Genomic DNA, 13,833 nt, shown 5'->3' on the forward strand with positions numbered 1-13,833 from the left:
CTGCCATGCATCCGTCCACTCACCTAGCCTGTCCAAGTCACCCTGTATTCTCATAACATCCTCCTCACATTTCACACTTCCACCCAACTTTGTGTCATCAGCAAATTTGCTAATATTACTTTTAATGCCTTCATCTATATCATTAATATATATCGTAAACATCTGCGGTCCCGAACCTTGTAGTACCCCACTGGTCACTGCCTGCCATTCCGAAAGGGACCCGTTTATCATTACTCTTTGCTTCCTGTCAGCCAGCCAATTTTCAATCCAAGTCAGTATTTTGCCCCCAGTACCATGTGCCCTAATTTTGTTCAACAATCTCCTAAGCAGGATTTTATCAAAGGCTTTCTGAAAGTCCAGGTACACTACATCCACTGGTTCTCCCCTATCCATCTTCATAGATACATCCTCAAAAAAATTCCAGAAGATTAGTCAAGCACGATTTCCCCTTCATAAATCCATGCTGACTCTGACATATCCTGTTACTGCTATCCAAATGAGTTGTAATTTCATCTTTTATAATTGACTCCAGCATCTTTCCCACCACTGACATCAGGCTAGCCGCTCTATAATTTCCTGTTTTCGCTATCCCTCCTTTCTTGAAAAGTAGGACAACATTAGCCACCCTCCAATCCGCAGGAACTGATCCTGAATCTGTACAACCTTGGAAAATAATTACCAATGCGTCCACAATTTCTAGAGCCACCTCCTTAAGTACCCTGGGATGTAGACCATCAGGTCCCGGGGACTTATCAGCCTTCAGTCCTAACAGTCTATCTAACACCATTTCCTGCCGAATATAAATTCCCTTCAGTTCGTCCATTACCCTAGGTCCTTCAGCCACTATTACATCTGAGAGATTGCTTGTGTCTGCCCTAGTGAAGACAGATCCAAAGTACCTATTCAACTCTTCTGCCATTTCCTTGTTCCCCATAACAAATTCACCCGTTTCTGACTTCAAGGGCCCAATTTTAGTCTTAAACATTGTTTTTCTTTTCACATACCTAAGAAAGCTTTTACTATCCTCCTTTTATATTTTCGGTGTAGAACATGAGTGTGGTTTTCGGAAGTCATTCACCTCAGCCTTGGGATGCCACTGGAGAAGTTTTTTAGGGTAACTTGCTCGGCCTAACCATCTTCACTTGTTTCATCAGTGACCTTTGTTGTATTGTAAGGTTACCAGTGAGAATGTTTGTTGTTGATTACACAGTGTCAGGCATCGTTTGTGACTTTTCAATACTGAAATCTGTGTCCATATGCAGCATGACCTGGAAAACGTCCAGCCTTGGGCTAATAAGCAGCAAAAAAATTCCTGCCACACATATACCAGACAATAACCATCTACATTGAGAGAATATGACTATCTCCCTGGAATTCAATAGCATTGCCATCTCTGAATCTTCCACTACCATCTGGACCAGCCATTTGAATACTGTGGCTTCAAGCGCAGGTCAGAGTCTAGGAATTCTGCAGCGAGTAACTCACCTTCTGACTTCCCAAAGCCCATCCACCATCTCCAAGGCATAAGTCAGGAGTGTGATGGAATATTGGTGATAATGGGAACTGCAGATGCTGGAGAATCCAAGATAACAAAGTGTGGAGCTGGATGAACACAGCAGGCCAAGCAGCATCTCAGGAGCACAAAAGCTGACGTTTCGGGCCTAGACCCTGGCTTCCCATGATCTTGTCAAGGGCAATTAGTGATGAGCACTAAATAGACCAGTGACACCCACAACTCATGAATGAATACAGAACCTAGTTTTACTAGTCAAAGATTAATTTGCAAACTGTTGTAACATCAGTAAATATGAAATATATAAATATGTAAAATTTATGAAGCAAAAGTCTGAACACTTTTAGACTTGCCACATTGATCATATACTTGATTCAAATTATTTCTGAGAGAAGTCATATAATTTAAATAATGTGGTCATGGCTCGTTGTCTATTAACAACACTAATTGCACATTGAAGAATCAGTTTCCATATTTTTGCAGTTGGTTTAAATATTTGCCACTGTGCAGTCATTAAGCCCATATAGATCTAATTGTGCGTGTTAAGATTATAAGAAACAGAGCAGAAGTCGGCCATTCGACCCATTTTGTCTGTTCCGCCACTCAGCGAGATCATAGCTGAACTGCTAATCCTCAACTCTACGTTCCTGCCGTTTTCCTGAAACCCTTGCCTCCTTTATTGATTAAAAATGTCTATGTCAGCCTTGAATATAGTTAACAATCCAGGCTTGACAAGCTTTTAAGGTAAAGAATTTGACAGATTCACTACCATCTGAGAGGGGAAAAAAAACCCTCCTCACCTCTGTTTAAAATGGGCAGTTCCTTATTCTGAGATTATGCCTTCTGGTTCTAGAATCTACCACAAGGGGAAACAAACTTTCTGTATTTACCCTGTCAATAAGAATCTTGTATGTTTGAATAAGATCTCCTCTCATTCTTCGAAAGCCCAATGAGTACAGACCCGATTTACTCAACCTCTCCTCATAAGACAGTCGCTTCATACCAAGAATCAACCTAATGAACCTTCTCTGGACTGCCTCCAATACAGTTGCTCAGATATAAGGAGACCAAGGCTGTATTCTAACTGTGGTCTGAAAAGAAATGGCCGAAGGGACTGGTAAAGAAACAAATGATGTGTCCACATGAGGTGCAAAGAACTGGATAGCCAATAACCAAATACAAAGTAAAGGAATCAAGAAAGATGTAAAAAAAACAACAAATCAGCAAGGAACAAAATGGAGGCTGATGTTGGGATCAAAATTTCAGCCCAAACCTGGATAAAATTGTTGAACTAATGTTGTACCAGAAGACTGTAGAATTCCAAGTTATTTTTAAGTTACTGATGGGCTGTGGGCATCACTGGCTGGGCCAACATCTATTGCGAAGGTGGTAGTCAGATGTTGTCTTGAACCTACTACAATCCATGTGCCTTCAGTAGACCCATAATACCATTAGGGAGGAAGTTCCAAGATTTTGACCTGGCAACACCTAAAAAATAGTGATATATTTCCAAGTTTTGATGTTGAGTGGCCTGAGGGGAGCTCGCAAGTGGTGTGTTTCTGTGTTTTGCTGCCCTTCTAGTTGAACTGATTGTGGTTTTGGAAGGTACCCTTCAAGGATTCCTTAATGTTGGGACTCCCTCACTAGTTCCCCTGTACATCTAATGTCCTTGGCACATCACTTCAGGTCTTTCTGGACTGTAGTAATTCATTGAAAATTACGACCTTTAGCACAAAATAGCATGAATGCCAGTTTCAAATCTCTTGTCAAAGAAGGAAAAGACAAGCATTTAATATCTGCTTTTTCCAAAGTACCAGAGCGACATAAGAAATGTGAACGTTCTCGAGAACAGTGCACTGTTAGCTGTTATTTATCGCGTTAGGCAGCTGCTTTTCCTAAACTCTCCCATTTTTCCATGTATATTCTATGTGTATATTCCTGCTTTACTTTCAGATTATGCAGAAACACTTTTTATACAACTGTAGATCTCCTGTTTCAGAATCTGGTTGCATCATATCCTGTTGGCAACTAATACATGATCTGGGTGATTAAATTTTTGACAACATTGCATAGATATTGGAATGAGAAAGTGACATTGTAAAAATGATATTGCTGTGCAGATTTGCTGTTGGGGTTGTATCTTTACCAATGTGATGTGCTAATTTCCATTTTAATATGTTAGAATGTTCTTTGTATACCTAGTAATTGTACCACAAAAGAAATGCATTTAAACAAGATATGAGTGTAGTTATCATGTTATTACCCAAGATATCCAGAGTTGCTCATTCCTCATCCAATTATGGTATTTCGAGAAATTAAACTCATCTTCCATTTAAACTGGAAAGCCAAAATTGATCATCACTGATAAACATTATCTTCACTTGTTTATTTTGTTTTGCTGGTAATTGTCGGTTTTCTTAGTAGAGGCATTGTCAGGCAATCTGTAAGTTGCTCTCGATGACGTTTCAGCACTCTTATCTTTATTTAGCTTTCCTAATAGTTTATGGGCTATGTGGCTGAGACTCAAAAGAACCAGAAGTGACCATTTGCATTTCAGAAAAATTGGTTTTCATTGCTGAAGAAACTTTGTGCTGCTTCCTAATTTGTTCATCCTACATCTATTAGAAATTGGCAGTTGTTTCAAGTTGGAAAATCATCTGAAACACTTGCTCTTTTGGAAAAAAACTGTGGGTGACAATGGTGGCTCAGTGGCTAGTACTGCTGCTTCACAGTGCTAGGAACCCAGGTTTGATTTCACCCTCAGGCGACTGTCTGTGTGGAGTTTACATGTTTCCCTGTGCCTGTGTGCGTTTCTTTCCCACAGTCCAACGATGTGTAGATTAGCTAGATTGGCCTAAATTGCCCACAGTCTGCACATCCCTGGACGCTATGTGGATTAGCCATGGGAAATGCAGGGTTACAGGGATGGGGTGGATCCGGGTGGGATGCTTTTTTGGAGGGTTGGTGTTTCCACACTGTTAGGAATTCTGTGGTTCTATGACCATATCTATTATTGTAAGCTAGATCTGAAACGGGCCTTCTCTTCCATCATAGGCAAAAAATATAAGCAAGGGAAATAGTTTTCAGGGTTTACCAGTTCTTTTTTTAAGTACCTCAGTCCCTTTTGGCCAAAACTTTTTCCCAAAAATTTACCATGTTTTCACACTATTGCATTTAGTAAATGTCAGAAAACAAAGCTGGAGCCATTAACCATTGCGCTGGATGGTAACCTCATTATCCTCTTCAGTCTGGCACTGGTTGTTTCAAGCTCTCTACAGCTTGCCACTTCTGTTGGCATGCTTCAGAATTAATACCAAACAGCATAAGCCTTTCCTGTAAAGAATTGCCTTTCTCTAATGTCTTACAATGTTGGATTCTTCTGCACGCTGTTCTTTTAGACTTTGAAGGAAGAAAATTCTGGCCTTTTGTTACACCGTAGTCTAAACAAGTCGTAAAATCAGGCAAATTCACAGACCCTAAAAAAAAAGACCCTATACAGACAACAAACAAAACAAACGTCATCTACAAAATATCTTGCAAGAACTGTGACAAACACTACATTGGACAAACTGGCAGAAAGCTAGCCACCAGAATACATGAACATCAACTAGCCACAAAACGACATGACCCACTATCACTCGTATCCGTACATACAGATGAGGAAGGACACCACTTTGATTGGGACTACACATCCATCCTAGGACAAGCCAAACAGAGACACGCACAAGAATTCCTAGAAGCATGGCATTCCAACCGGAACTCCATCAACAAACACATTGATTTGGAGCCAATCTACCATCTTCTGAGAAAAAGAACAGGAAATGACATCACCAACGCAGGAAATGACATCACCAACCCAAGGAAACCTAACCAGATAAATAGAAAGCAGGACATAACACCAGCGCTTCATCGGAGGCTCACTGATGATGTTACCTAGAATGGTGACGAAACGTCTGAAAACGAACCTTCCAGCTCAGCGAGCAAACTCACATCCAAACTTATGTGTACTGATTCGCGCACCGCTTGGAATAGGACCCTTATTAAAATTGTTTTTCCATATTCTTTGTACCAGAATGCAGCACCTCACATTTCTCTACATTGAACTTCATGTGTCACTTAGCAGCCCAATCCACCAGAGGGTCAATGTCTATTTGAAGTTCCACAACGTCGTCCTTATTTTAAAATTCTTTCAAGTCTTAGTTAAGAATTAGGAGCAGAAGTGGACCACCTGGTCCCTTGAGCCTGCACCGCCATTCAACAGGATTATGGGTGGACTTTCTCATGGACTCAGCTGCACTCACCCACGTGCTCGCCATAACCCTTAATTCCTTTCATGTTTAAAAGAAAAATCTATCTATCTTTGCTTTAAAAACACACAACGAGGTAACCTCAATTGCTTCACTGTACAGGGAATTCCACAGATTCACAACCCTTTGGGAGAAGAACTTTAAAATTGCCCAGTGCACACTGAGATCGAGTTCATTTCAATATATTTCTGTAATATATATAATGAAAAGCAAAGGTCCAATACTTACCTGGGGGGAGCTCCACTACAAATCATCTTGCATCGTGAAGCCTACCCATTAACTATTACACTCTGTTTCCTATCCCTCGGTCAATTTTGTGGCAGGTTGCTACCGTCTCTTTTATTCCACAACTTTTTATTTTCCTCTTTAGTCTGTTGTGTGTCATTGTATTGCATACCTTTGTAAGTCCGTATACACCATATCAGTGGACCTCCCCTCATTAGTCCTGTTCTGTTCCCTCTTCTAAAAACTCCAGCTCGTTAGTTAAACAGAATTTTCCTTAAATCTGTGTTGCCTCATCCAAATCAATTCACACTTTTTCCTTGTGATTTAATGGGTTTTTTTTCAGAAGTTTCCCAACCCCTGAAGTTAAACTGACTGGTCTGTAATTGCTGGATCAATTTTTATAACCATTTTTGAGCAAGACTGTAACATTTGCAATTCTCCAGTCTTATTGCTCCACCTACGTTTAGGGAAGATTGCAAGATACTGGCCAGTGTCTCTGCAATTTGCAATCACTTACTCCCTCCAGTGCATCTCATTTGGTCCTGGTGCCTTAAGAACCCTAGGTATTAACAGCCTTAATCAATCTTAAACCCTTCTAATGATTGGGTTTCCTCCTCTGTTATGTCTGGAAGTATCTTATCAGTAAAGACAGAGGCAAAGAATTCATTTAACACCTCAGGCATGGTCTTAGCTCCAAGTGCAATTCCCCTTTTAGTCCCTAATCAGCCCTACTCCTCATTTTACCACCCTTTTACTATTGAGGTGCTTCTTGAAGATTTTTGGGACATAGTTTTAAAAGTAGAATGACTTCAATGTCAAATTATTTAGAGATGTCTAGCATAGTTGGGTTATAGGGGGATTGTTCTGGGTGGAATGCTCCTAGGGTCAGTGTGGATTTGTTGGTTTGAAGGGCCTTTTTCCACACTCTAAGGATTCCATTGTTCAAATTTTTCCTTTAATAACTATTGCATCGCTGGAAATTAAGCACAAACCTAGAGATGAGATATATAATTTAAATGTGGGAAAGTAAGGTTGACTACAGGCCAATGTAGCAGTTTGAAGTTAATTGCTCTTTTAATCATCACGTGATTTAGGTCCACTGAATATCTGGGGTCAAGACAACAATTAAATGTACATACTAGAGGTAGATGCATTAAAGGAGAGAAAGCTTCTACAGTGTCTCCTAGAATTACAAGAAAGTGCCAGGCGGGGTTGAATTTTGCATTTGAGCTGTGCACACTCCATCCTCAACCCATCCCCAATGTACCCAGTACGTTGCCTGTCCTGGCATAGGAATGGATATTGCCCACCCTCCTTGTGTTGTTTTAAGTGCCTGGGGTGGTGGGGGGTGTGTGGGCTGGAATATTTTTAAGGTGAGAAGGGAAAGATTTAAACGGGACCCGAGGGACAACTTTTTGACACAGAGGATGATTTGTATGTGGAATGAGCTGCTAGTGGAAGTGGTGGACGCAGGTACAGTTTCATCATTTAAGAGACATTAAGATAGATGGATAGGTACGTGATTAGGAAAGATTCAAAGGAATGTGAGCTAAACAGGACTCGTTTAGTTTGGAAACATGATCGGCATAGATGGGTTGAACCAAAGGGTCTGTTTCTGTGCAGTATGACTCTGCCTGCATACTTGTCATCCCAGATTAAGAACTTTTGTGCTTTGCATGGCTCATTACTAAACCATTTGCTGGATTTTTTCACATGATGCAGCAATGGGAAGAATTGTCAGAGGTGTTTAAATTTGAATAATGTCTTTGCCTAACTTGTAGGAGATAAATCTCGGTGCTGGGGACAAGAATGTTTCCCATGTATTGTCACATGGAGTGTGCAGTGTTGTAGTCACTGTATAACAGCAGAATTCATTCCCTCCACATTATGTTAGTACTGCCTTTGAAGCTGGAATGAGACGTAACTGTTGTCCAATTTGTGTTGCATTAGCGCAGCATTGTGCAGTCTAGTCACATACAAAAGAGACAAGATTGAAACTGTTGAGATTGTTTTTAAATTGATGCATTTACAGTCAACATCAACAGCTTGCATTCATTTAAAGCATTTAATGTAGCATCATGCCCTAAGATGCTTCATTGGAGCATAATCACCCAATGAATGGGATACTAGGACAGCAGACTAAAGGCTTTGTCAAAAAACTGAAACTTCAAAGATCTCTAAAGGAGTAGAAAAAGAAGGAGAAGTTTAGGGAGAAAATTGACATTAATGCCTCAGAGGACAAAACTATCAATGGGAGTGCAAGAGCATCATAGAATTTTACAGTGCAAAAGAAGGAGAAGATGCATAAGAGATTGGAATTGACAAGTGGTGTTGTTGGCGGCTTGGAGGCCATGAAAATGGAGTGTGGTCAATGGACGGATTTGAATATTAGAATAAGAGATCTGATGTTTCTGTGTTAGTGAACTGGACACCATTGTAGGTCATTGAGCACAAGGATGGTTGATGAACAGGTCTTGCAGTGAAAAAGTGTTTTCATCAGTTACTGAGTCCCAAAAGTTGAAGCTATTTTAAAACGTATCATATGCAGTCTCCAGGTCTTAAATAAAATATCTCAAAAGAACCAATTTTAGACGCGGCCTTTAAAAACTCTATAGTTGACGTTGAACTTGTTTTCCTAACTTTGAAATCTTGGCAATCCATTTGTGAGTATCTTCACACTGGCGTGTAAACAATATCTGAACAAAATGTAGACATTTAGGTGAAAGAAGTGATTTTATTTCTTCTCTCAAATTTATTAAGATTTGACTTCAACAGCTATAGAGGAAGTGGTTCATGTAGGAGTTTTTTGGTTGTGGTTCCATTAACTGGATGCATTGTAATCTGTTGTCATAGTGTTTCTGTTTTTTTTTCTCACAGGAAGTATTTGCGTGATGTGGATCGTCAAGTGCTCGCCAAGAGGGCATTAATTTTCACAGTAAAGGTGCTTGAGGACAACTTGAAGGAACTATCTGGGGTAATTCTACCTACTATTATGCTGTTAATTGTCAGGAATATTTTGACGCCCTTTCTTCTAGTGGGTAATATGAGAGCCTGGCCAGCAGCACTCTCCATCCCTCTTTCTCCTGGTAGAATTATAATCTGCAGAAACGTTTGATTGGGAACTTCCCGTGGATGATTGTGTATTTCTGATCATTTTAAGCCTATTCAGAGCAGATGTGGTTCTGATCGATTAGAAGAGCTCTCCTATAACAATTGTTTGGATTCTTGTGCTATCACAAACCATCTTCAGTTGGATCACATAGAAGGCGATTGTTTCTGGTTGTGTTAGGTACATTCTAACTGACAACCAAGTGATTTAAAGTTTTAATGTCTGGAAAGAAGGTAAAGAGAAGGGATGTCTTTCCTCAGCTTCAGATCTTTGAGATAATGGGTACCTGCAGGTTTAAATAAATGAAATGGATTTGTTGAGGGGAAATGTGATTATTTGCTGCCCCAAGGAAGGGAACAGTGTCAAGGAAGGTCAAGTTGTGGGTTAACCATGTAACAAATGTTTTCCTCCATTGTTCTTGCCGCTTAGATTCCTGAAGACCAGCCTCCAAGATCTTCAGGCTCCCCAATGGGGGAGATGACAACAGATGTTTCAAACAAGCCCACTGCTGAGGAGCACAAGGGCGTTGTGACCAAGAAACTCACCAACTCTGATGGGCCTTTAAGAAATACAGAGAATGGGGTAAAGGATATTCCAAGAGGCCAGTCGCCCCAGGTTGTGAACATGGAACAAGGGGATAAAAATGATCCGGTATTGGGTGACATTAGCAAAACATGCATCGGCACAGAGGAGCCAATGGAGCTGGATGGCTCTGTTGAACAGGGGAAATTGGATTTTTCATTCAAACCTCCCAGTGGTTTGGATACAGAACACAGCAAAACTGTTGGGGTTACTGAGGGAAAGAGTGCTGAATGTAAACCTTCTGAACTGTCTTTGGAAGAGTTGAGCATCAGCTCAAAGCAGCAAGTCTCAACAGCAGTGCCCCATGTTGTGGCCAGTCAGGTGGTCAGGAAAACAAGCAGGAAGAGAAAACTGATAGATGACACAGAATCTGGGAAGACGTTGCTGTTAGATGCATACAGGGTCTGGCAGCAAGGTCAGAAAGTTATGACTGTTGATCTGGGAAAGATTGAAAAGATCATGTCGGAGACCTACATGCTGATTAAGCAGGTATAGTACCATTTTTATGCTTTACAACTTAGTTCTGAAGGGGAGTATTTTAATTGATCGTTTTGAAATGATGTTCCATTAAACTGTACTAAACAATCCTAACCTCCTCGAAAGTTAAATTTCCGGATTGTTCCAGTGAAATACCCCAGTTTGAAGCTTTTTGGACAAATATGTTTGGTGGTGAATTCTGCTGTGCATCATTGTAAGTAACAGCTCAGTTTATCATGTTGCTTTGCCATGTGGTTTCGCACTATGGTGCCATAGTGCAAGAATGTTTCTGTGTATGCCTGACTTATTAAATAATCTTCATGTTGCATCAAAGTGAAAGAAAAGTGGAACAGGGAGTCTGACCTCCTGCTGGGTGAAGTCGAAAAAGAAGGGTTCTTAATGTGCTGAGTGTTTTCCCCATCAGGCAGAATAGCAGGATATTTTGTCCTTTGTAGCTAGGATGGCAGGATAGCTATGTTGAGTATTTGTGCAGTAATTTTCCAGGAAGTAAGTACATGTCATTGTTGGTTTTAGATGAAGAATACAGTCTGCCCACATTTTGGGATGATAAGAGATACTAAAACATGGACTAATCTCACTGAAAGCAATTTGCCTCTGTAGGGAAAATGCTGTGGTTTTGTAACCTTGACAGAGTTAGACACTGTTTTTCCTAGACTTGGTTATAAACATATTGGCTAGACATGTTTCTTGTATAATGTGTATGTTTTCCCTCATAGTTTTTCATCAGTAATCACTGAAAGTATGGACCTCAGCTGTTGCTGAGGAACTGCTCTAGGAGCCATGATGTTGCATCATACTTGTTAATGGCTTGAATCGCAAAGTAGTGAGTGTTACAGTAGTGAGTGTTACAGTAGTGAGTGTTACAGTAGTGAGTGTTACAGTAGTGAGGAAATTAGGAGAGATGATGTGTGGTGCTTATGGGAATAGGAACTTCAAGGGGAAACGGACAGATTAAGAGAATGAAAAGAACTATTTCAGATGGAGTTTAGTGGGATAAGTGTGAGGTCATTGTCTTTAGGCCAGAGACATTGGTATGTTGCAGTATTGTCCAAAACATAAGAAGCTAGAAACTTGGAGGCTTAAAAACATTAGATTTCCAAGAATACAAATTGTTAAATGTTTGCAAACTTACAGAAAGCAACCAGAAAGGTTGATAGCATGTTACCCTTTATCCCAACGGGGTTGGATTACAAAAGGGATGTTATTCTTCACTTGTAGAGTCTTGCTTGGATCTTATCTGGGACACCGCACCTCAAGAATCCTTGTCAGGCGCAGGCTTGCCAGAATGATGGCAAGGCCGATTGTGGTAAAATCCTTCACTGATTGGAATCATACCCAAAAACAAGTAAGATGGCTGTGGTTGTTTGAAGCTAGCCCTAGAGCATCACTGCAGGGGTATTCCAGTCCTAATAATCTTCAGCTGCTGCATCCATGCCATTTCCTCATCAGGTCAGAAGGGAGATACTTGCTCATGATTGCATACTTACATTTTTGAAATGAATTGTAAGTTGCTCAAGCTGGCTTGTTTTGGATCTGCTGGACCAATCCAAACAGATGTGAATGAGAGGGATTCCTAACCCTTCTTTCAGATTGGTATCTAATGTAAGTAGAAACTATGGGGATTTCTTGGAATGCCAGTCATGGTTCAAAATACACAGGCAGCAGGTGAATTCATTCCTGAAACCTCACAAATATGACAAGGACTCTTGGGGCACGATGGTAATGTCCCTACTTTTGGGCCAAAAGACCTGGGTTCAAGTTTCAGTGCTCCAGAAGTGTATCAAAACATTTCTTAAAAAGTTAATTAAAACAAAACCAAAAAAATGCCTGCAATTGGTCAAAGCCAGTTGTATTTTGTTTTGCAGTGATAGTGACCACAGTACAGACAATATGTGAGGGAACTATTTCTCCAATGACCAACCCTCGTACTCCCATAATTGCTGTATCAGCTTCTCCAATCACATGGCTACATGAGTCATACATGAACTTCTGACTCATGTACTCATAAGTCAGACCCCAGTTAATGATTTTAAAAATCTACCACATCGAGTAATCTTCATGCAATTATAAACATTACTGTCTAAATCAGACTGCTGCACATGATAGTTTATTTGCCAGATGTATCCTGCCAGTTTATGATCTTAGCAGTCGTCCTGAGTTGGCCCTGATTGGTTATATAGTGCTGACTAATGAGGAAAAAGAGATTGCCATCTGTCATGGCATTTTAAATGTGACATGCCTGTGTGATTTTCCGCTGGGTCCTCTGATTTCCTCTCACAGTCAATAATGTACAGGCTAGGGTGGATTAGGCTGTGCTAAATTGCCCCTGGTGTCCACAGATGTGCAGGTGAGATAGATTGGCTGTGGGAAATGGGGGCCACAGAGATAGGGTGGGAAGGAGGTTTGGAGGTTTGATGCAGACTCGATGGGCTGAATGGCCTCCATCTGCACTGTAGGGATTCTATACTCTGCCCCAGCCACTGTAATCACATCCACACACCCCTCAACCTCTACTGGCTAATTCTAATTACATAGGCATCCCTGATTTTAATCATTCTTTCTTAGCTTCACTGCCTAGGCTCTAACACCTTACACTTGTACCACCTCTCGCTCTGCTTTGTTAGAACCTACCCCTGTGCACAGCTTTTTGTAACATGAGGACATAAAAACTAGGAGCTGACGTAAGCAATTCAGTCCTTCGAGCTGATCTCATCTCATCCTCAATTCCACTTTCCTGACTGCTGTTTCTAACCCTTCACCACTATTAAAAGTCTGTCTATTTCTGCCTTAAATTTATTCAAAGCCTCAGTATCCATTGCATTCGGGCATAGTGGATTCCATAGATTGTCAATCCTTTGAGAGACCTAATATCTCCTCTCCTTTGTTTTGTAAATGTTTACTGCATTTGCTGCATGGAATTCTGTATATTGTGTTGGTCTTGTTTACTGTCGGTATGGGGTCTTTAGTCTTTGATAGCATTTGATGCAGTGTTGATGTAGGTTTGAGGGAAATCACGAACATATGTGGTCTAAGGAGTCTGGTTATGATTTCTGATATGTTTTTGATGTACTAGTATCTTGTGTTATACTGTGTCCTCTGACTGTTTGTTTTGTAGGCATCGGCGGATGAAATTTCTTGGGTATCTGTTGTTGGTAAATACTTTGTTCAGGTGTTTCACTTCCATTCTCCGGAGTTCTGGGGTGTCGCAGTGTAATATGGCTAGGTTAAATAGTGTCTTAATGCAGCTCTGTTTGTGTATGGTGGGGTGGTTGCTATTGAAGATTAGGATTTGGTCCACGTGTGTGGCCTTCCTGTATACTCAGGTCTGGAATTCACTTTTAGTTAATCTCTCTACCATTATGTGTAAGAATCGGAGCTGTTTGTTGTTTTCTTCCTCTCTAATGAATTTTATACTTGCAAAGATGTTAACAAGTCAAATGCTGTCAAAGAATAAAGACCTCATACAGACAGTAATCAGGATTTGCGTGATATACAGAATCCCAAGCAGCGAGTGGATTAAACATCACATTGGACAAAACGGGGAGGAAACTGATGACCAGGATACATGAACACCAGCTGGCAATAAAAAGACATGGCCA

The 13,833-nt window shown here is 40.6% G+C and overlaps 1 protein-coding gene across 3 annotated transcripts in view; it reads left to right on the top strand.

The window, feature by feature from the left end:
- Positions 1–13,833, top strand: part of cabin1 (calcineurin binding protein 1) — a 412,002-nt gene that overhangs the window by 265,675 nt on the left and 132,494 nt on the right. For all 3 annotated transcript variants that reach the window (XM_059655154.1, XM_059655156.1, XM_059655155.1), the window contains exons 30-31: positions 8,923–9,019; positions 9,584–10,225. In XM_059655154.1, the coding sequence (XP_059511137.1) occupies positions 8,923–9,019; positions 9,584–10,225 (739 nt within the window). The remainder of the gene's footprint in view (positions 1–8,922; positions 9,020–9,583; positions 10,226–13,833) is intronic.

Source organism: Stegostoma tigrinum, chromosome 26 (assembly GCF_030684315.1).
Source record: "Stegostoma tigrinum isolate sSteTig4 chromosome 26, sSteTig4.hap1, whole genome shotgun sequence".
Lineage (NCBI taxonomy): Eukaryota > Metazoa > Chordata > Chondrichthyes > Orectolobiformes > Stegostomatidae > Stegostoma > Stegostoma tigrinum.